The sequence below is a fragment of the Brienomyrus brachyistius genome, chromosome 5 (assembly GCF_023856365.1).
Source record: "Brienomyrus brachyistius isolate T26 chromosome 5, BBRACH_0.4, whole genome shotgun sequence".
NCBI lineage: Eukaryota > Metazoa > Chordata > Actinopteri > Osteoglossiformes > Mormyridae > Brienomyrus > Brienomyrus brachyistius.
The window spans coordinates 14795840-14819537 of record NC_064537.1 but is presented as its reverse complement, the minus strand read 5'-3'; the positions used below and the strand labels follow the sequence as shown (position 1 = coordinate 14819537).

At 44.7% G+C, this 23698-nt stretch overlaps 1 protein-coding gene across 6 annotated transcripts; it reads left to right on the top strand.

The window, feature by feature from the left end:
- Positions 1–22714, top strand: llgl2 (LLGL scribble cell polarity complex component 2). Of its 6 annotated transcripts, XM_049013344.1 has the most exons (26): positions 8–313; positions 6012–6133; positions 6295–6392; positions 7175–7256; positions 7569–7684; positions 8037–8195; positions 8737–8899; positions 9121–9253; positions 9331–9385; positions 9786–9940; positions 13656–13867; positions 14485–14552; positions 14674–14827; positions 15049–15153; positions 15471–15763; positions 15997–16144; positions 16322–16472; positions 17086–17202; positions 17448–17614; positions 18511–18775; positions 19228–19390; positions 19514–19533; positions 19914–19961; positions 20469–20511; positions 20595–20656; positions 20804–22714. In XM_049013344.1, exons 2-26 carry the CDS (start codon positions 6059–6061, stop codon positions 20806–20808), a joined length of 3057 nt encoding a protein of 1018 aa, XP_048869301.1. In that variant the 5' UTR covers positions 8–313; positions 6012–6058; the 3' UTR covers positions 20809–22714. The 6 variants fall into 6 exon arrangements, with proteins under 6 accessions (XP_048869296.1, XP_048869295.1, XP_048869300.1 ...); XM_049013339.1 differs by having other exon boundaries at positions 1–360; positions 15997–16472; XM_049013338.1 differs by having other exon boundaries at positions 2–313; positions 15997–16472.
- Positions 22715–23698: the final 984 nt, after the last annotated feature.

Below are 23698 nucleotides of genomic sequence, written 5' to 3'. Positions count from 1 at the left end.
AAACAAAAAGGGAGGAAAAAAAATCCCGGAAGCGGACTTTGGAGGAGGAGCCGATTAAGGCGAGTCAAGTTGCGAGCTCGAACCGGGCGAGGGGCAGCAGGAAACACCGAGGCTGACTAAGAGGGACCGCCGGGCATTAGAGGGGCTGCGAGAGCCCCCCCCTCCCCCACCGAGACACGGCCCGATCCGAGGTTATTGTTTTATTTATGTGACGCCGGTGGGAGGAAGGAAGAAAGGCGGAGAGAAGGAGGTGGAAGAGAGCGATCCGAAAGCGCCTGGAAACAAAGTGGGCAGATCGGACGCCGCCGATCAGGTGAGTGGGACAGCGGGCCCGCAGGAAGTCGAGCGTCGCCGCTACAGGTGAATCGCGTCTTTCTGGGAAAGCTAACCACTTAGCTGGAGGGTGGCCGATGGGCGACGGGGCTCGGATGGGGTAAGCTAACGCGTGGCTGCGAAGCGGCTGTGCGGCATCGGAGTGGATCGGGCTAGGGGGGAATGAGTAGCTTCATACTGGGGATAGGTCAGCTCAGCGTGCCCCCCCCCCTCTCCATCTGCGCGTACACCCAGCCGGTGTAGCGGGGTAACTCGCCGGGTGAGGGGTGGCCCTGCCGATGTTGCCGCGTTTTGCCACTTTTTTTGTCCGAAATCGACGAGGTTGCAGTTGATTTCGGTAGCAGGTTGATTGAAATGGGACTGAAGGAGACCCGAATAAAGTTTAATCGTGGATTATGTTACATAGGAAGCGTTTGAGGGACTGCAGGGTTGTAATGCGAATTTCGTTATTTAGCCAGCCTTGTAAGAAATGACGTTTGAGGTTTGCTGAACTCAGATCTACATTCGTCAGTATGTGTGCAGGTATATATGAATAGGTGCTGCCGGATTGGATTATCACAGACCGGAACGGCAGGGTAACGAAAATGCAAAACTTGACCAGGGAGGTGGAAACAGAAACTAACACGTATGAGGCGTGTCCCCCCCGGATCAGGTAGTGCTGGCAGTCGGCGTGCTGGTTTCAGCTGGTGATTATTGCGGGGTAAGTTAATTTCACCCATCCACACTGGTTTGTCCGGTTACCAGTCTGCTTCCAGTGCAGCAGGTCACAGTGATCGATCGCAGGTTACACGAACCCTACCTGCAGCGGCCGTTTGCTTATGAGATCCGCTCCTGTATTTAAGCGATGCAGTAGACTCCTAAATCGTGGCCTCGCTGGGGGTTATTTATGTCATTCATATCCAACTTTTTCTCTCCTTATTAGTTTAAAGAGTAACGTCACGGCGATTGCGTTACATCCCACGGGGAAAATACGCCTCCTCTATGTCCTTAACTTCTAATAATTACGTAGGTGAGCAATTGTGTCCCAATGCATTGAACCGCCCTGACAGCTGATGACTTTTTGTAGACTAATCGTTTTATAGTATGCATTTGGCAGACTGAGCATTTTTCTTTAACATCGATTCAATGGGAAGCCGATCAGTGGCTGTTCCCACCAACCCCAAAAAGCAGCCTTTAAAATACAAGTTTTGGGAATGACGGCGGTGCGCTTCTCATCTGTACAGTTTATTCTTTTGTGAAATTGCAGGAAGGGTTTAGTTTGACTGCCGAACCACACCCAAGGCATTAGGATCATATTTATTTAGCGTATTTGAGCGACGAGTCGTCGTCTCGCAGCCGCTGTGTACGTCATGTCGTCGGCGCATCAGTAATGGACACATGCATATAACTCGGCTCTTTTTGTTATTGATACACGATCAGCAAAGGAATCGTGCTGTCCATGTTTTTAGCGATGTATTAAAAAGGTGACGAGCTTTATACCTCATGAAATCCCACTTCCCATGGAAACTATGACTTTGAAAACAAAATTTCCTATACCAACACTAATATCTGTACATATTTTTCATAGAAACTGGCAGAATATCAACACTGACTAGTGTTTTGGCCGCACCCTGCTAGTTTGTATTTACCGTAGTTAACAATAAAACTGCAGTGCGTGTCTCAAATTGATCCGAGCCAAAACCAGGAGGGTGGTTGTCTTCCTAGTTTGTCAGCAAACTATTTTTTTGGCACTTGTATTTTGTATAGCGGTTGGACTGGTTTTTTGTTTTTCTGTGTTTTTGCCTGTATGGAAATTGCTCTTTTCCCCTAAACCTACATTGATTTTGGGTTAATGTCTGTAGGAGCTACAGACGGGCTTCCCTTTTTTCCACGGTATTCATTGCATGTGTCTTGAGCTCATAGTTGAAATGTTTTAAATGCTGTGCAATTCTGGCATATCTTAGTGAAACGTATTGTAGATGGCAGCAGTTCTTCCCTGCTTCCTATTTTAGTAAAGGTCTGCTTTCTACATAAAGCAATGCTGAGAATGCGGTGGTCAGTTTTTAGGATACTAAAAGCTTAGTCAGGTGACTTTGCATGTACTTTTTGGAAAACTTAGGACGCTGAGCATGAGGGCTGGACTGTGACCCTGACTGGGCAAGGTAGCCTTTAACGTGTGATAAATGACTGAGGCGCCTACAGTGCTGGACATCTAAGCAGGTTGAGGAATATATAAGGTACGTCTAAACTGTTAACCTTGCAATCTTTATCTGACACCTTTTTAATATGGTTTATGTGAAGTGAGAGTGCTACCTGGACAGAAGCCAGGCATGCAGGTTTACTGTTTGAACAACTGGTTTGCTGTGTGCTAACAACCGTGACTAAATGCTGGTGTTTTGTTTGTGGGGTTCCGAGGTGCTAATTTGTATGTTGGACAGCACATATGGTCCTAGCTTTAGATCACGGATCTGAAGACGGTGTCTTCTGAAGACTGGGGTAGAAGGATAGGAAAGAGTCAATATTCTGTGTTGATGTTTTGTAGTTTATTCAGTATGTCTGAAGTTTATGATGTCTGAAATGAAGTAAGATAATTTGTTGCTTGACATTTATGACCGGACTTTTTAATGAAACATGTATCATGCTAAAAGTAGTTCTCATTAAGAGTGAGATGGGAGTATTTTTGCCATTGTAGTACTTGGTGTTATTGAGAGGAAGTTTGTTAGTCTATGTACTGACTCTTCTGTAGCCTGAAATCCGTTGCGCAAATCATGCCAGGTCTACACAAGCGTGGCCCATTTCAGGTGAAGTTCTGGGAAAGAATGATCATTTTAAGTTGTATGGCCTCCTTGTCACGCATGGGTTAGATATGTATTTCTCTTACTGTTTTATGTTCCCGATATTTGGTTTATTTCCTTTAGCAATTGTATCATACATTCTCTCTAACAGTAAAGTTCCATTTCCACTTGGATAACAAGATCATTTGCAGTGTGATATAGTGCATTATCAATAATGCTTCTGGTTGGTTTTAAGGATATTGACCATCACATTGCTTAATTGATCTGTTGTCTAGATGATTAACATAAGCTGGCAGTGAAATTTCTAGCACAGTAGAAGGTCTGCAGCATGGTATCAGAATTTCACCATTTCGTGGTAATTTGAACGCTGATTGACTCTCCTTTCAGTGCAGCAATGTCCAGCAGTGGCTCGTATACTTTTCCAAGTGCTTTCACATCTTTCTCTCTCTCTCTCTCTCTCTCTCTCTCTCTCAAAACTGGGTATAATGCTCCAGTACTTAAACTCAGGCCATATTGTCATAAAATTGCAATTGGACTAGCTAAGTTTGAGCATGCAGTACACAACTGTGTTTTTTGAGAACTGTGTCTCACAGTCTGAGCTGATTGGCAAGAAGCAGCTGAATGCTGTACAACTGTGTTCGTTTAGCATCACACACTTTCAGAGTAGGTCATGTTTTCTGGTCAGATGGTAAATGTCGGTTGTAAAGAAGACACACTGCAATCCATATTATACCATCAGTCCGGATATGAGCACAGCGCATATGTGGTCGTGTTTGTGTGAACTGCAAGTTAAGCCGCTTTATTTAGTTCGTGCTGCTTTTATACAGGGAGTTTCCCCTTTTGTGTATCACATGAAGGGTTGGGGAGAATGAGTCTGTCTGTGATCAAGTACTCATGCATCCTTTGACTATACTAAGGTGATCAGGTGAGTAATGATGTAAATATATGAATATCTAGCCATTACTACTTGATTTGGAAAACCTTACAAAGTTAGTCACACCAGACAGTTGGTTGAGTCAGATAATTCTGACACACCTCAGTATATGCAGACGCGTTTCGGTAGATATTGTGTTTAGTTATGATTGCAACATCTCTCAGAATTCTGAAGCTACCAGCACTGTGTAACTTTGGCTACAAACATCATGTCCAATGTTTGCTTTATGTACATGACAATCATATCCAACTACTTTATTATTTTCAGTATCTACTGTGGTAATGGTGCTGATTTTCAAATAGTTAAAGATGCTGCTTCTACGGTTTTAGATGAGATTTTTTAAACTGAGGGACAATCGGATAATCTTGCTTCCATGCAGGACCATGTGGTTACAGCACGCACAAGTTGTCACGCCTTGGTATTCCCACAGTGTTGGGAAATCAGCGTCACGGCCTTGAATGGCATCGCCAAGCGGAGCGACGCTTGCTTCTGCTCAAACACGGTCCCTTTTTTTCACCAGGAAATGAATACCTGGCTCTGGTATTCCTCCTTGGACTGATGTAATGGCAGCTTTGACAAATCCTGAGTTTGCGTAATATCAAGCTTTGTGTAAAAGTACTGTTTTTTTTTCTCTCTAATTATTAAATCTAACTGATATCCGACAATATTGGTTGGGCCAAAGATTACTGATCACAAATGGGAATGGGTGTTTAGTGGTCTTTTTTAAAAAAAAAAAAAAAATAAAAAAAAAAAAAATATATATATATATATATATATATATATATATATATATATATATATATATATATATATATATATATATATATAATGTGATCATAACGCTGTGTTTGCTTTGCTGTCATATATAGGATAGAGGTACACTCAAAGTGCACTTGGAAATGAAATGAATGGTATTGTATATTTGATAACTTTCACTTTTGAACCCTCTGTGTCCTTGTTGACTACAGTTGTATCCCAGAATAGCCAGTTTACTGAGGAACTGAAGAATACAATTAAAAGGCGTCACAATCTTACTCTAATCTCAGCTGCAACAGGTGTAAAAATAAATCGGGGGGGGGGGGGGGGGTAGCGTATGGTATTGGTAGCATAATTCTTGTTTAAGAACTGTATGTACTGGAAGCACATAGATGCTTTAAGTGTTTAACTGTTTTGTTTGAGGAGACTGATAGAACAGTGCAACATAGTTATATATTCTATATATTCCTCCATCTATAAGCATAAATAAGAATGTTACTAGTATGTTACTATTTTTGTTTAAGTCCTAAATTTGATTTCCTTGTGAGTCCCCCGCCCCCCATACTTTGGTTCTCATCTCATAATTGTGAGAATGACCCACGATATCGTCATACATTTTACACACTTTCCCCAGGAAAGTCCTGAACAGTTCAGTCCAGAACAGGCTTTTTCTCTCCATGTTTCTGGCTTCGTGTCAGTGGTGAAGTGGACACTGCTTTGAGTTTCATGTCTAATTGGACTGATCGCTGTGAGCCTGACACCCGACCCACCCCCTGACCCTGCTGCTCCGAAGGGTCTGCTTTATGCAACAGGTGTTTATCAGCTGCTGTTTGTGCAGGAGGTGGGTTGGGGGGGGGGCGGGGGGTTCTTGGCTGGGTTTGCTGTAGCCTGAGAACAATGGACGCCTCATTTGGGCCCCTCTCTTCTGACCTCTTCGCTCGAGTTTAGACCAGCCGTCGCAGGATGATGCGAGTGCCGGGTTGTAGCCACGGAAATGTTTGTTTTGTGTAGCTGCAGACGAATGTTTTTCTGCCTGATTATTTCTCCTTAAGATTCCCTCCTGTTTGAAAATCAGCTCACATTGGGCAATACCTTCTATGGCGTCTTTTATCTCTTGAGTGGCTGGACTTTTGACAAAGGGATGCTAAATTTGAATCCTTTATTTCCTGCCTCCTTTGGTTCCCCTCCTCACCGGTTCTCTTCTTTCCTGTCAGGAAGTGCAGTGTGAGAACGCAGCAGGGGAGGACTTCGGCGCGGGAGGATGAGGAGGTTCCGGCGGCACGGGCAGGAGTCGCACAGGGACAAGCTTAAGCAGGAGCTCTACCAGTTCAACAAGGTGACTGGCATGACTGGCCACCTTACTGGCAGCGCTGAGCCGCTCCGCTGTGTTGATGCTTTAAGTCTCCCTTCCTCTTTCCCGGTACTCTGACTGTTATAGTGAATATCATGTTAACCATTCTCCATTCCCCTCCCCCTGCCTCCTCTCTTTGCTGGCAGACTGTAGAGCATGGCTTTCCCCACCAGCCCAGCGCTCTGGGGTACAGCCCCAGCCTACAGCTACTGGCCATCGGTACTCGCTCTGGCGCCATTAAGCTGTATCCTTCGCCCCGTTAATCCGTGTCCACGGTGACCGCTTGGGATTAGCCAGATTCGCCACGTAGGACGGATGTGTGTATGATTTGCGTTAGGCTGTCGCATTTAGTATTTGGGCTCATAATTGTAAGCTTGTCTGTTTTGTAAAATTTTGTATGGGAACACCACTCCCACTATCCAATGTTATTGGTTTAAATGGAGATGAATGCGTTTGGATGCCTTTGGATCTGCACGCCTCACTTTGTCTCTGTGTACATTCTTTCCCATGGTGTAGCACAATTCAGCCCTGTCATGGTGGAATTGGCTTGAGGGTTTCCCATAATGCCGGTTGCTCAAAATGTAGTGGAACCTGTCTGAATACCTGCACAGCTAAAACACAGGCGCTCTGTTAGTTCTTGCCTTTTGGGCAAGGAGACGTTCTCCCTCTACATAAATGCTTTTTAGGTATAGTCCTGTAAATCTACACCGACCCGCATCACGCCTTATCGTTTATAGAATGCATTACGTCTGTTTTTCTTTAAACTTGTAAATAGTGGATTAAATTAAACTCGGGTGTGTCAGCAGAGTTTGAATAGTCTGTGTTTGCTTGAGAGCAACTGAAGCCACCTACTGCGCGTCTGCCCTCCCGAATTCTGTTTTTGCGTTAGTTTGGTGTGTTTTTGGGTATACAAGGCTATTGTCAGTAAACAGCCCCGCCAGCATGACAAACAGATACCCTCTCCCTTCTATTCCAATGTCATTGGTGGGCAAGAGGGGATTTTTTTTCCCCTTAACGTAGCATTAGATACGGAGCACCAGGAGTTGAGTTCATGGGGCTCCACGACGAGACCGCTGCTGTCACTCAGGTGCACTTCCTCCCAAACTTGGTGAGTCTCCCCTCCCTTGTTCTCTGGAACAGTGACTCTCTGTTTATACAAACATAACCAGTAATATCCGGTTTGGACTGGATGAAGTGTAAATTCTGCCTATGATTCTGAGAGTAAAAGTGTTACATTTTTTTCAAATCAAGTTCATCTTTAAAGTGCCCGAATAAATGGCCGACATGCATTCCTTGACGTTTGTTCTTTTTCTGCATTTCTGTGTAGCCGAGCTTTTCCTTGAATTTTCCACACCCACTTCCTCTTGTTTATTCTTTTTTAATCTGTGCCCCCCCCCCCCCGGCTTCCTCTGTCTGGCAGGTTGAACTGGTGACTCTGCTTGATGACAATAGTCTGCATATGTGGACCCTTCGAGCGCACAACGGTGTCTCGGAGCTGCTGGAGATCGGCCGCTTCATACTGACTGGGCCTCCAGGGTGGGTCTCCATTTCATTACCATCTATATACACGCGTCCAGCCTTGCAAGCACATATGTGGACTGCAAAGTAGCGTAGTAGTTGACGATCTTTGTCTATTTGGCTCATATCTTAATCAACAGCTATATAAACCCGTTTAACTATGTTTCTCATTAAACTGACTGTACTGAGACAGTGTACCTGTGGATGTCATTTAGCTTATTATGCTAGGTACCGGACGCACCAAAGCACACCGCTTTCTGCGTCAGACCTTCGGCCTCTGTGCTCCCACGCAGCACACAAACTCAAATGCTGATCATACAGTAGCAACGGCATGTAAGCTGAACCCTGCACGTTTGCTCCCTTCCCTCAGTGCCCCTCCTAGTGTGACACGGGTGACCGCCGTGCTGGCACACTCCTCCGGAGAGCTGCTCCTCCTGGGCACCGAGGGCGGGCACGTGTTTGTGGTAGAGGTGCCTGGCTTCCGGGAAGTGGAGGATAAGAGCATCAGCCTGGAGTCCGTGCAGAGCCGGTGCGTGTCCTGGCCGAGAGTCAAAAACCATCCATTACTAGGGCGACCAAAGTACCGGCGACTTTGCGCTGCCGTGCCAACCTACATGGTCCTGTCAAGCCAAGCCAGGCTTTAATGCCTTAAATTCGCTTGAGTGTGAGTCGTTATCAGGATTAGTCTGCCTCAAACATTGAACGCATTCATGCAGTTGCCAACTGAATATAGATGTTACGGGGAACTGTTTATATGAATCTCTGTGCCTTTTTTTGTGTCCCTGTGTGTATGCTACTATATAACTGATTAATTTATAATCCTTGTGTAAAAATCAAATGAGAAAAGAGACCAAATAAGCTGCAAAGTTGTGGCACCTTCCCTTGCATGACATGAAATATGTGATATTTCTTAATCCTAAAGTTCAGGGTAACTGCCCCCCAGGGGGCTTTGTCAGCACGGCGAGTAAGGAAGTTGCTCGCTTGCCGCCTGGCAGTTTCCACCACCGGGAATCTGTAGAACAGGAAGTGCTTCCTGCAGCAGCCATTTCAATCCCTGTCTCTCCTCTCAGAATTCCGGATGATTATGTGGGTCGCCGAAACCTGCAGTGTGTGGAGGCCCTTCAGGAGAACCCCCTGAACTTCCACCAGGTCCTAGTGGGCTATGGGCGTGGCCTCATTGTATTATGGGATCTGGATGCAAGACGTGCTGTGCAGCAGTTCCTGGGCACGCAGGTATGTGGCTGAAATGCCTCGCTATCGCCTCTTTGTTTGCCCGAGTTTTTCCTTTTGTATATCGTACTCTTTCGTGGCATTTTACTTGGGAGGATCTCTACAAAAGTGGCAAATCATAATCACGAATAGTGAAAAGTAGCGGCTTTGTCAGTGTTTCAGTAACCCGCACAAATGCTAAGTTCTTCGTTCATTCGTGAGGTTTCGTGTGTGCTGTTTTGCAGCAGTTGGAGAGCATGTGGTGGGTGCCGGATGGAGGGTGTGTTCTCAGTTGTCATAGTGATGGCAGCTACTGTCAGTGGAAATTGGGCGAGGAGAAGACTCAGTCCGCGCCTCACAGGACGGAGACGCCATACGGTGAGTCTTATGGCACAGGAAGTACATAGACCTTTTGTTTTATTGTTGTGGTTGACCTCTTCCATCTGCTCTCCTAGGTGCCTTCCCATGCAAAGCAATTTCCAAAATTGTACAGATACCGACAGCAAAAGGGTATGTATGCTTTTAAAGGTGCGGCAATTATGTCTATTTAAATGGCAATGTTGTCTTTCCGGTTCATCCAGGAAATGACTGCAATGAATATGTAAATATATGCAAAAGACGTCTTTGGCTTTTCCTCATCCCGTTTGTAATCTTCCTTGTTTCTCACCCTTTCCATTGTCGCCAGAATTTTGTTTCCTCTTAACACTCTTTCTCCCCAACTGTGAAATAATTAGCACTACCTCCATCTCCCTCCTCTTTCATTATCGCTGGTTGTTATTCTTTTACTTTGTCAGTGTTTTGATACGCAGCCTGCAGTGTTCATTCCTAATAAGTAGCTGGACAGCAATCATAACAGACGAAGTATTGACCTTGTCTATGCGATGCTCACTCTCTCCCTGGCCCACACTAGGCCTCCATTCTTAATCTTCAGTGGTGGCATGCCCCGGGCCAGCTACGGTGACCGTCACTGCATATCCGTCATCAATGGCAAGACCCATGTGGCACTGGATTTCACGTCACGCATCATTGACTTCTTCGTCATTCAGGACTGGGACTGCCACAAAGGTGAGGGGGCTTAAGTTCCACTTGTTTCGAGAGGCAGAAGGAACCTCGGCAAACTCTTCAGTGGCAGGTTTTTTCCAGCAGCCCAAATGCATGTAGTCTGCCTAATTGGTATCCGAATTGCCTGCAGTCTGTCTGTGTGCCCCATCACTGACTGGCATTTGCTGCAGCCTCTGGATGCCTTAGATAGATAGGCTTCAGGCCCACCATGATTGACTGGGATAAGCAGCTGACAGGTCGATGGATACATATATAAATATGCTATTTTTGATTTTGTTTTTGTTTAATTACAGTGCTTTCAAATGCCTTGAGTGAATAGATTTTTCCAACATGATGATAACGACAAAGGATCCTGATTGCAAATGGCAACCCACCCTACGCTGGTGTGCTGATTAATGCATATTTAAAGGAGCTGCTTATCAGATCTCAACTAGCATGATGCCTTGTGATTCTGTTTCTTGTAGTTTGTGGGTTAGGATACTGTGCTGGTCGGCAAAGTGATTTTACTGTTGGGTCTTTGAGCAAGGCCCGTAAACCCACGAACTTTGAACCTAACTTTATAGTCTAATATATGCAAATGTCAATCACTCGTAAACATTTTGTAGGTTATTTATGATCAGTTAACTCTTAATAGGCTCATAGGCTGCTCAGCCTTTCAAGTGAAACTAAACAGTGTTCTGTACTGTTTGCAGTGGTTCTACTTCTTAAGGGAATGGTATTTCAGTAACATGAGCCTTATTATTTTTCAAATAACATTATTACGAGTCAGGTTGGGCCCAGATGATGTTAGTGTACATTTCAATATATTTTTTGAAAACCCACAAGAGATCTTTGTTTTTGAAGTAAATACCTTTGGACTGTAAGCTACTGCTTTTGCCATCAGGTTCTGTGAGGCCGGAGGTGAAATGCTGGCAGGAAAAAAAAATACAAAAGTAGGTTTTTAAATGGGAAAATATGCCAGTATTGTAAAAACAAACATACAAACAAATAAATATAGATTGGTATAAGCATGTTTCTGTAGAAATTTAACTGTTAACTGTTTTAAAAACAACTTACAAAGAGTGGATCCTGTAATTATATTTGTGAATGTATAGGGATGGTGTCGGACCAGAAATTTAATAACTCTATTAATGCGTTCATGCATTCATTAGTTTCTGCTGAAATCCTTTGTTCTGATTTTTATTAATTTATTTTTAATTCTGCTAGCCTAGTGGACTACCGTATGCATTCAGAATTTGTACACCCCGGAATTTAAGTTTAATAAATTTTTCAGTTATGAAACTGCCTCGAGTGTGTAAAATGACAAGGAGTTAAAAATTACAGTCCTAGTTATGGATTATATTTTATAAATGGCTTAGGAAAGGAATAAGGTGGTAAGTGTACAGAGCGCAGTCAATTGCACTGTCTGTACCACGGACACCTCCATTAGGGCTAGTGCTGTAATACCAAAGCTTATGTTAATGATCGAAGGTTGCAGATCGAAGTCTGCATCTATAAACTGTGTAGCGTGAAGGAACTAGAACTTCCCACGCCTGCATTGTGTTTCAGATGTAGGTATGAAATTGTACTTCCTGTATCTTTCAGTTAAATGGGTTAAATCGGGAACAGTGATCAAACTTTGACAGAATGATGAGCTTGTCTGGTCTGATTGTGGGAGTTTTCTACTCAACTTCGTTGTTCTTCCTCTTAGAGCTTAATAAATAAACGAGTCGTGAACAGGGAAAAGCTGAAAAGCAGTTGCATCAGCCTCCTCGTTAAGGTATAGGTTAAAGAGTATTGCAAAGTAAACAAATTTGCCTCATCTCTTTCGGGCGTTTACGCGGTATTACTCTCCTGGCTTATAAAATTCACTGTGTACTCCCCTTCGTGCACTGGCCTCTTGTTCAGAGTATACCTCTGCCTCATGCACTGCGCAGGCTCCAGCCTCACCCCCAGTGATGGATGGTTGGATAAATGTAGTCAAATTGACTTGTTTTGGCGTATAGTTTTGTCTGTCTGTATTCTTGGGTGTTAAGTTAAATAAGTGTGATTGAGTGCCTCGCTAAGTGGTGTATCAGCTGGGCTATTTCTGGGAATCGAAGCTGGTGGTAGCCCAAAGTAGCATGGCAGAGACTATCTGCCTCTGCTAAAGCAGTTCGCTAAAACCGTTCGTTATTTTAAAGACAATCGTTTGTCAGCCGCTTGACAGAATCTGCTGCTTAATTTATTTTTTAATTATATTTTTAATTTGTTGTACAGTGCTTTTCTCATGCCCTGGAGCACTTGGCATAGACTATGAACAGACACGGCACAATTACCTTTTAGAAGCACGTTAAACATTTGGTAAAAAGTAATTAACTTTCAGAAACTCCCAAGATAGGACCCTGTAGGAGCTGCTGCCCTTCTTTGCTGCCGATACTCTGCGCATATAAGAGTTTTCTGTGACTAATCGGGGAAATCTCCTTTTAGGCCAGTCAGCCAGCGGTAGTCACTCCGTGGTCCATCTGCTGTCCTGGAGGGAGGCTGATACTGATGGCCTAACAGGTTTCGTTCAGTGATACGCGATATGTGTATCGGGACTCATTAGTCAGGACGGAGTGGTGGCTCTGATGCTAGGGATCTGGCTAGGGTTCAAATCCCGTGAATGCCCAGAGTGATTGTACTCCATTGGGCCCTTGAGCAAGGCCCCTAACCTGCAATTGCTTCATCCTGGGTATGACGTTACTCTACATTCAGCCCTTTAAGGAGATCCTCCAACTTACAAACTTGGAGCTTGGTGGCAGGATTGGCACTCCAGCCATAGGGAAAAAAACTCAGTGTGGTGCTGAGGTATCACCCACCACACGGCTGCACTCAGGTTCTCATCTCTGGTTTGTTGTGTGGTGGGTGCATGCTCCTTACCTACCTCTACTTATTGTGAAGAAATTTTTTTTAGAATTGCTGCTCTTAATTCGACTCGGTACTGTCCAGAGAACTTGCATCAATGCTGCAAGATGCTTATAGATTCGTTGGTGGTAATGAAGTCACAACTCTGGGGCTTTGAATGATAGTTCTTTCCAGGTATTGATCGATGCCACGTTTCCAAACCAAGACAAATAACTGGTACCAGTAGTTAATATCAAGCGAGCTTATCATAAACTCGTTATTCTTCCGGAGAGTCGCTTGTAATAAGAGGGATGGCTGATTGGGCACTCATTTGTAGTGTACTCCCGGTGAAGTAAAATGCTGCTTATACCCTATGATGTGGGTCTGTCGCTTTAGGCAGAGAAAAGTAAGTGAACTGAGTGACTGACTAAGAGAGATACTCAAGCACAATCAGCCTGACCGGAAACCAAACATTTATCGCAATTAAGTTGGTTATACTTTCTAGTTCTGCCTGAAAGATCATTGAGATGTAGGGTAATTCCAGTGCAACGATGTTTGCTATTTTTTCTGCCTTGTTTCGTTGTGCTTTTTTTCCCTTAATTACTCGACAAGAGTCCACATACGGTGTTAAGATCATATGGCTGAATATGTTGTGATGTATGTCAGCAAATGAATGTGCATGTTGCCTGATCTTCCCTGTAGCACAGCTGTAGTTAGAGAAGATGACAGAGAAAATAAGTCTAAGAGAAATATCATCAGGCAGCGTTGTAGAATCAAACTGCTTTATGGGGCTGTACAGGACTCGGCAGCAGCCACCTGTATACCTGCACCTGTGTGCCGTTTACGCTCCTAACTCGCTCTCCTTCCCGCCCAGGTGACCCGAGCGCGCTGGTGGTCCTGGCGGAGGAGGAGCTGGTGGTGGTGGACCTGCTGTCGGCCGGCTGGCCGGTGATGCAGGCGCCCTACCTGGCTCCGCTGCACTGCTCGGCCATCACCTGCTCGCACCACGTCTCCAGCATCCCCCTGAAGCTGTGGGAGCGCGTGCGAGCCGTGGGCCAGCTGCAGAACACGCAGTCCTCACACCGGGTAGGTGGGCAGTGAGGCTCTGCAGGGCTTTTAAAATATGGATCTGGAGAGACGTGTACGATGTTAGGTCCCTTATCATGGTAGATGTCTTTTTTTTCACCTGGCAAGGGTAAGAGGTTCTAGGATGGATGGATGGATGGATAAATTTCTCTTGGTTAACAAACCAACAGCCTCTGATCAGGTTTTACAGCAGAGATGCCCAACCCATCACAATGGGCCGGTCAGTCTTGAGATGATTAATGGGTGATGCTTTATTGATATAAACGGTCGATCGCTATCTACAAAATATACCATGGGGACCCCGCCCCCTCAGTCTGCAGCAGAATACACTGTCATGATTCAGTAGCTTGTCAGAGTTCTCACAAAAAAATTATTAAAAAAAAATAGATTGGTCACCCCTGTTTTACAGCAATGCCACAATGTCTCATATATATTTACATAGTCAAATATTTCCTTGTTTGTTGAAGATGTTCGGTCGTCTTTAAGTGCATGCCAGCAGCTCTTATCCTCATCGTGCTTTGGCCTCCATTGTCTTGGTCATAACACAGCTTGTAACAATTTGTTCAAACGGCAAATCGTTAAAAGGGAAAAGCTGTAAACATCTCTCTACTCTTCAGCCGTGGCCATTGAACGGAGGGCAAAACCTGGCTCCGGACCCTCCCCAGCGGGACCTGCTGCTCACAGGGTATGGGTGCCTTTCATCAGCCTTTTCATCTCTTGGCCGTATCGTGCATGTAGTTAAGACCTGCATGAATCCGTTTGGGTCGGACTACTTGTTTTCCACAAACCAAACTCCTTTCCCACAGTCATGAAGATGGTACGGTCCGTTTCTGGGACGCCTCGGGGGTTTGCCTGTACCCCATGTACAAACTGAGCACCTCTAGTGTGTTTCACACTGATGCCGACCCCAATGACAACATGAATCAGGGAAGCGAGGGAGACTGGCCACCCTTCCGTAAGGTAGGGACCCCCGGGGGAGGCCTACAAGCACAATCATCAAAGAAGTATTTGCACCTTAACACTGTGATTGGTGATTTTGTGGGATGGTTGTAAAAGCTGTTTGTTTGATCTAGCAACAGGGGTAACTTTGACCTTATGTTATGAATTTGTCAGTTTGACGTCCTGTTCACGACTTGCTGTCCAGTGGCTCATGGCAAAAGGCATTTCCTCTGCTCCTCCAGGTGGGCTGCTTTGATCCCTACAGCGATGACCCCCGGCTGGGGATTCAGAAGATACACTTGTGCAAATACAGTGGATACCTGGCCGTCGCAGGCACTGCGGGACAAGTGAGCACTGAATTAACCTTGAGCCACTGTGTGTTTTAGGGCGTTTCGGCATGCTTTCAGTTACTTATTTACCTTGCGATTCTCTGCGCTGACTGTAGTAAAGCATAACAACTGCACAGGAACTATAGGAACCATTACTTAAAAATATTTATTAAACTTTTTACTGTTCATTTATTGGTTGCGCAAATTAGGGGTATATTGGGGTATAGTGCAGTGATTCTTAGACTTTTTCTGCTAGTCTCCCCTTTTGCTGATAAGATTTTCTTGCTGGTGGACGCAGCCCCTCAAAGTCTTGATGTTCCCGGTCCCTCGGCCAGGTTCTGGTGCTGGAGCTGAATGACGAGGCACTGGAGCAGACCGTGGAGGTGAGCCTGGTGGATCTGCTACTGGGCCAGGAGGGCTTCCGCTGGAAGGGCCACACCCGACTGGAGGAGAGGGAAGAGCCAGTGAATTTCCTTCCGGGCTTCCAGCCCTTCGCTCTGGTGCAGTGCCAGCCTCCCGCCGTGGTCACGGCCCTCAACTTGCATTCGGAGTGGAAGCTGGTGGCCTTCGGGACGAGCCATGGATTCGGCCTGTATGACTACCAGCAGAGGAACATCGTCCTGATCAGGTAGGGGCCTTCTGATGTTTGACAAACTGCCTGTAACCTCCAGGGTAAAACCCCAGGATGCAAAGCTCTCATCTAAAAATCCTGATGCTCGTGAGACATTAAGTAGAAGCTCGTTTCTGGCGTTCAGAGGCGGTTCTTTCTCTGCAGCTATCCTCCTGTGTGAAGTATAAGCTATTGATGGGTGTGCCGAGGGAGGGGGGGCGAGCGGCCTCTAACACGGCCCCTTCCTGCAGGTGCACGCTGAGCCCCAGTGACCAGCTCGCCATGGAGGGCCCGCTGTCTCGCGTAAAGTCCATTAAGAAGTCTCTGCGCCAGTCTTTCCGCCGCATCCGCCGCAGCCGGGTTTCTGTACGCAAGCAGCATACCAACAACCCCGCCAAGGTTAGTGGGCCACCATGTTTGTTTTTAGAAGTTTCCGGAATACATCTTGATCCACACTTAATTCTTCTCATTTTCACTGTTATGCTCCTGCCTACTTCCCCACGTCCATGTGACCCATCCATATTCCTGTTTCTGTATCGCCTCCTCCTCCTCCTCTCCTTTTCTGACCAATCCCAGCTACAGGAGATAAATGCTCGTATGGAGGCAGAAGCTCTCCAAGAGATGGAGCTGGCCCCGGTGCAGCGAAAGATCGAGGCGCGCTCCTCTGACGACTCCTTCACGGGCCTGGTGCGCACTCTGTACTTCGCGGACACATTCCTCAGCGACAGTGAGTACTGCTCCAACAGAGGCCTTGTTGAGAGTGTGAGGATCTAGCGCCGCCCCAGTGGCCGCACCTGTCATTCTGCCTGCACCTATTTTACAGTAACACACTGTCACCGTGCTGTTTAGCCCAGAGGATTTAAGCTGCTTGTCTAAGTCCACAGAAGTCTGTTAAAGGACCATGATCTCAACCAAACCACCACATGATGGATTGTCAAAGTAATCACATGATTCTTAGTCACCAGTATCCCCTACAACCTCAGTATGTATTCATTGATTTAGGTCATTAAGCTGCTGGAAAAAGTGTTTCCTCCTGCCTAACTCGGAAATACTTTACCATCCAGTGTGGTTGCATTCTTTCAATGTATTTTTAATGCAGAATACTTTGACTGTCATACTCTGAAAGTCTTCTGCTTGTAGGCAAGTTAGCAGTCTGCTGTCTGTTTCTACATTCTTTTGTTAATGATTGATTTTATGGAAGGAAAAAAACAGGTCCAGGGCACACAGCTTGGAGGTTGTTGTGCGCTGTGGGTTCAGGAGACCTGTTCAAAGTTCATTGAAGCTGCGCGTTTCCTTTTTGAGAAAGTCCATCCTTTCCTGTCTGTCCTGTAACCCCCCAGGTACCCATAGCACGGCATCGCTGTGGGCGGGTACGAATGGTGGCTCAGTCTTCGCCTATGCCCTGCGCTTGCCCCCTATCGAGCGGCGTAATGAAGAGGTGGTAACGGCTCACCCTGGTGAGTCAGTTTTGTTTATGAGCAATGAGACTGCATTGATCTGGCTCGTCGTACTACTGGAAATTTATTTGCTTGCTGACTTTCGTGGAACTCTGTGGAGTGTTGATTGTGAGCAGTATTTGGCAAGTTCCGGGTTTTGTGGTGCTTGATACATTCCTCCTTTGCTATTCATACACGCACAGGAATGCCAGAAAACTGGGTAGTCAGTTCTTATATGACAATTTTTAACCCCCTTCTCCCCCCAGCCAAGGAGATACAGCTGATGCACCGTGCTCCTGTGGTGGGCCTGGTAGTGTTGGACGGCCGTGGGGCTCCGCTTCCTGAGCCGCTTGAGGTAGCCCACGACCTGGCCCGTAGCCCAGACATGCAGGGCTCCCACCACCTGCTGGTGATTTCTGAAGAGCAGTTCAAGGTGAGTTAATAGGTGCCAGTAACCCTCTTCCTCAGTCAATGTAGGGAAGCTGCAAAAGGACCGAAACACCATTTCCTGTTCTCATCCCAAATTGAGGATATCTACTCCATCCTTAAGGACGGTCTGTTAACTAGATTCTTTTAGTTGACGCTCTGCTAAATCAACCGTTTAAATGTGTATGCAAACCAGTGGCGTTGCTTTGTATGGCAGTTTGCTGTAATTGTATCCTGAAGTATTTGAACTTCATCGCCAAGTCCTTATATTTAATTAAGGAAAAATCTTTAACTATAGAATTTTAATATGCTTAAAGTACACTGTCAAAGGGACGGTTCTTTTAGTCGCATACATTATCATCTCTGTCTCATAGAATGGAATATGCCCATTATCCCTGTACACTAAGCATTTGACATCTTTTTGACCAAGGAAAAGATGTGTGAAATAATCTGTTTACTATTTGTTTGTACTAATTAATGTTTGTATTCATGATAATCATTTATTTGGATTACTCTGTCGTTAATTTTAACAACGTAACATTGATTGATATCTAGCTAACTAATGTCATTGTTAAATGGGAATATAAAGCAAGATTAGTTTGTATCTTGGTGACACTAACATTTGTGTGGCTGATGACAATCCACGTAAATCCACTAAAACATTAAACCACTCGCTGACACATTTAAAGAGGTTTCTCTTTGGTGCTAAGAGTGTCTCAAGTTGTCTTATGTTTATTTTATAAAGTAGTTTCTGAGAAAAGGCTTTTTTTCGCCCTACAATCCTGAGATAATGGAATTCTGTGGATGCGTGTTTCATCTGACCGTTTGTATAAGTCTGCCATATGCCTCGGGAACACGGAGAGATTAGGACTCTCTTAAATTGGCGAAACCCTTTTGCTTCAGGTGTTCACACTACCGAAGGTGAGCTCCAAGACGAAGCTGAAGCTGACGGCAGTGGAGGGCTCGCGGGTCCGGCGAGTGGGCTTGGCCTGGTTCGGCAGCAGCCGGACGGAGGAATATGGAGAGAGTGGGCTGGTGGTGCTGACCAACCTGGGGGAGCTGCACGTGCTGTCGCTGCCCCACATCAAGATGCAGGTGCACTATTCCTGCATCCGCCGGGAGGACATCAGCGGAATCGCCTCCTGCGTCTTCACGAAGCACGGCCAAGGTACAGAAGCACAGGCCCGGGCCTGGAACCTGACCCACGTCTGTATGTCTGTGAAACACCTTTTTATATACTTTCATACATGACTCCTTACTGCTTTCTTTGACGATTTATTGCCAACTTGTATTTATGTATAACATGCATCAACTTATTCCATGTTATTGTATGAAGAAGCTTTGGAAACTTGAGTTTGGGGGGAAGTGCCCTATGACCTCTTCAGTGCATCATGAACTCTTCTCACTCATTTATATCGGGACGCTTGAGGTCTTGTGGTCCCACATGTTTCTTCAGTTGTACAGAAGAATGGGCTTCCATAATACTCTCCACACACATATTGCCGGCTTTATGGTGCTTACTGCCATTGTTTTCTTCCTGTAATTTCTGGTTGGGTCGGTATCTCTTAATGGTGTTAAGCGTGGCTTACTCTAGGTCTTTGTACACTTTCTCTCCTGCAGGGTTCTACCTGATCTCTCCCTCCGAGTTTGAGCGGTTCTCCTTGTCCGCTCGCTGGATTGTGGAACCCAAGTGCTTGGTGGAGGTACCACCCCCTCCATCCACCTCCTCAGCCTCTCCCACCGCATACAGGACGCAGCCCGATGGGATGGCCGTCAAGCATCGGTAACGCAGTGCCGGCAAATCTTTCTCACTGAGCATCCATCATAGCGTCTTAAAGCTTGCAGTTTAACAGTAAACAATGAACTGAAATGCATTGTGTGATGAAATATGTTATTTATATTTCAGAAAAGACAATGAAGAATCCGGTAAGTTTGATTTGTGGTGTCTTCATCTGTCTACTAAATCCAGCTGCATGTCTCATCAGATGAGCACTCCACTTGAAATACGATTCTGTGCATTTGGTGTCCATGAATAAAACTGCAAGTCACCAGGTTCAGCCTGCAAGATTAAATTAGTACGTGCAGTCACTTGGAGTCATTTTATAAGGTTTGGAAAATTCCATACCTGACACCTACCTGTATCGACGGAGGTCTGCATCTGTAAAATTCACTCAGAAGGGAATGGGGAAGATCTTTCAGCACGTACAAAAAAGTGAACCTCTTTCAGTGGCGTGCTCCTTTACGCATAATCCCTCTAAAAGCTTTTGTGTGCCTGCTGGTCCGACTGAGCTGTCCGTCTGTTCCAGAAAGTTCCGCCAAGCGTGTCATGGAGCATGCCTTGCTGAATGATGAGAGTGAGTATGCCTGTGAATATCTAACCCTGTAACCCTCATCCTCCACGCTGAGGGGAAGGGTCCCTTGCTTGTGTCCCGTGGAGCCCACAGCTTGCACAAACGTGTGAGCGCTTTGTCGGTATCTTCTCGAGCTGCTATGGCAACCAGCTGTTTCTCTGTGAACTGTCCGCACACTCCCAAAGTTAAAATAAAGGCGGCGGCGGGGGGGGGGGGGTGGGGGGTGTAGGAATCATCTAGTGACAGAACGACACAAAAGTGCAACGAGGAAACTTTTAAAATGATCTGGTAACAAATTGTTTTCCTGTGGAAGCAGATGGGAGTTAAATTAAATTGAAATTGAATGGAAACCTTCTGCAGGAAATTAACCGAATGATAAATGTTGAATTTGGCTGCTATATGCACTGTATCAATGAGTTTGGCAGTATTAATCGATGTTAAATTACGGGTTGTGATGTAGCATTGTAATCCATAATTACGAAGATTGTCACCACACTTTCTTTCCAACAGCCGTGCTCCAGCAGATCCAGAAAGCATTAGAAGGAGATCAGACGTGAGTGTCAAGTCTGAGACGGTTTAAAAATTGGCGGTCGGGTGAAATCTTGAAGTGGCTACTGACGTCGTCCTCTGTTGCAGGACACACGTTGAAAACAACATGAAAATCAAGCCAAGACGAGGCAATGTGATGAGCAATGGAGGTGAGATGCGATGCGGGGAAAAAAAATTGCAAGAATACTATAGACCTGAATTGCATCACTAGTTATTGCCACAAAAAGCAAGTAAAAGTTCATGTTTCACTTGTATTCTGTTTTTAATTGCTTGTGTCTTTCTATCCCTTTTCGAAGACTGAGCCCCTCGTTGCTGTGCCTGAAATACCTTGGAATCCACCAGCACTGCTCCTGATAGCAATGACACTACTACTGCTAACAAGACCACTACTGACGCCTAACCCCCCAGCCCTGGAAGGGCACCACTGACGCACCGCTACTGAGTAGGGAGGAAGGGCAGAAGGAAGTGCCGCTTGTGCCTCATCCATCCGCTGTCTCTCCGCCAACCTTCCTTCCGTATGCGCCCAGCTGTCCAGTCCCCCATAAACCTCCTTGGTCCCTGACACCATGAGACCAACCAGCAAAAACTCAAACGTAACACCTTGCCTTACCTTTGACAGTAAGCGGGGAATGCTTAAAAATGTTTTTAGTGTGATGGAAGAGTGCCGGGTCGAAGAGCCTCTTTTGAAATCTTTTTATATTTAATTAGACTTTGGTTTTTCTATTTAAGGTAAATCCTGTTGACTCTGAACCTCTTATTCGTACCAGTTAAACGAAAACAGTAACACTATTTTAGGAGGGCTTGTATAAGGCACTAATTAAGTGCTACTAATCAGTTCTTTATTGGCATCTAATAAGGGCGTGTTGGGAACGTAATTTTTTATACAATGTTTGCTAATTCAGCATTTTGAAGATATGTTTTTATGCTTTTTTTTTTATTTTTTTGCAAGTTATCCGTTACTGTTTGGACAATAATTACTGAGAGGTTGAGTCTGTGAAGTCTGTGAAGTGTGTGTGTGTGTGTGTGTGTGTGTGTGTGTGTGTGTGTGTTTCCCACCCCTGTTTTCTTAGCAGACTGACAACTAACTCCAGTATTTCTCACTGAAACCATTTAGAAATGGTTTCAATTATGTATTTTGTCCCTCATTCTGACTTTTAAATAAACATGGTCGCCCTAGTAACGAGCAAGCAGAGTGTATGTTCAGTTTGGTTGAGCTTGGCTGCACATGGCTTTGAATTCTGTAGTGTAGTAGGCGTTTGTCTTGAATGAATGACTTGGAGGAAATGGGTGAAACGCTTGAACGATATAAAATAACAATACTGGAATTAAGTGTGGAGCAACTGATGAACTGAGCTGCTAAGTGAGATCCAGTGTACTTAAAATACGAACGATCGATTCAGCTGAAGTAGGGCTTGTCTTAATGTACATACAAAATTTGCTTGTGTCTCAAGTAATGTATCCCTACACATGAGTTCCTTATGCAGTAGTGAGTGTGTCTAAGTATCCCAACAGCCGCTTATCTGCCAATGTAGTTGCCATTTGGCACCCAATTAGTCCATTATACTTTGCCGCTTAAAAAGGTGTCGCCAAAGTAGAAGAATTGCAGTTTATATTGAAGTCTAACACTTGCATTGAAAGCAATGTTATTGGAAATGTGCAGACCTACCTGTAGACTACAGAGCATCAATAGACATGTGCAGTGAATATATGACATTAAAGGAAATAAGAATGCCTTTGAACTGCATTCATACAACCCCCTGACAATGTCAGCCGCCTTGCTGTCATTGTCTTGGCACATGTAGTTCAAGGGGACTATTATTATGCTAATTATTAGGTACTTTTTCACTGCTGTGTAGCACACACATTTTGTACTTTTTGAGATGAACAGCTTTTTACAGGGTCTTTCATTTTTGTATGTAAACAATGAAAATTGTAATTTAGGAATGTAATTTTTAAATATTGTAGTGAAATGTTTAATATATATGTATAATGAAAATCCATACTTGTTTTTATAGAGGTTTGAGGGGAGGGGGGTTGGCTGCTATATCTTGCAAGGAAATATTTTGGTACCAACTCCCAAATGCTGGGTATTTTTTAGATTAGTTTATATTTTTGTAGTGATTCAATGAGTATGAGAACTCTAATATGACATGTAACTCCACACTACAGTATGTCCTGCTGCAAGAGTAAATCATTTTTCACAAGAATATTGTTTGTGTTTTCTTTGCTTCCACTTTCCATTGAGGGCTATAATTTTGTATATAATATAAGTGGCGATTGCACATACACAAGAGCGTCATGTGGTGACTCGTCCTATAAGGATTTTTTGCAGTGTCTACAGGTTTATAAATTGTGTAATAAGTGCCTCGGATTTATGTCCGTGCGACTCTCGCAGAGGGTGGTGGGATTTTGGGTGAGGTATTTAGACATTTTTTGACTTAGTGTTTACCCCCTTTTAACAGAAATCCAATTTTTTAAATAGGTGACTCCTGAAGTATAGGAATCTAGTACTTTAAGTTCCTCTCCAAGCTAAAGCAGAATTGCTTTTATACAGGCGAGTATCAGGATGCACTAAAGCCTGAACCTAGACCCAAGCTATCTGACATTTGATTAAATATCTAAACATGGATCAATTTTAAGCGCTTATAAATATAAAATATATTTAAATATACATTACATATACATTAAATATATAATAAAGTATAATTTTTTCCACAGCTGTATTTCATTTAAGAGACCACTCTATATTTTTAAGCAAACCTGCATTTTTAAATCCTGGTTTAATCCTGGTTCTGCTGGCAGAAGCAGCAGGTTACTTCCAGGTTCACCCTTTCTAAGACTGCAGTACAAAAGAATAAGGTGACGCAGGAGACACTGGGAACGATCAGAAACCAGCCAGGTAGAGGGCAGAAGCGACTTTCTAATGCCGGAGATGACTGTTAACTTGCGCAACAGTTTCTCATGAATCGTAGGAGGACGTCAAGTGACCTTCAAAAGGAATGGGAAACATCAAGGACAGGTGTGAAGTGCACTGCTAGGACAGTGTATCAGGTTCCTCAAAGTAGGATTGAAATCCCATAAAGCAAGGAAGAAGCCCTTCATTAATGAGAAACGGGGAACAACCAGACTGTAATTTGCAAAAAAAAGTATTATTCACAGACACACACCTATAAATAGGGAAATGAGCCAAA

Bases quoted from the DNA above. Each gene is read 5' to 3' on its own strand.
- llgl2 (XM_049013339.1), top strand. From the start codon at position 6,059: ATGAGGAGGTTCCGGCGGCACGGGCAGGAGTCGCACAGGGACAAGCTT. The intron at 14,553-14,673 runs GTATGGGTGCCT...CCTTTCCCACAG, and splicing joins CGGGACCTGCTGCTCACAGG to TCATGAAGATGGTACGGTCC. The intron at 19,962-20,468 runs GTGAGTATGCCT...TCTTTCCAACAG, and splicing joins TGCCTTGCTGAATGATGAGA to CCGTGCTCCAGCAGATCCAG.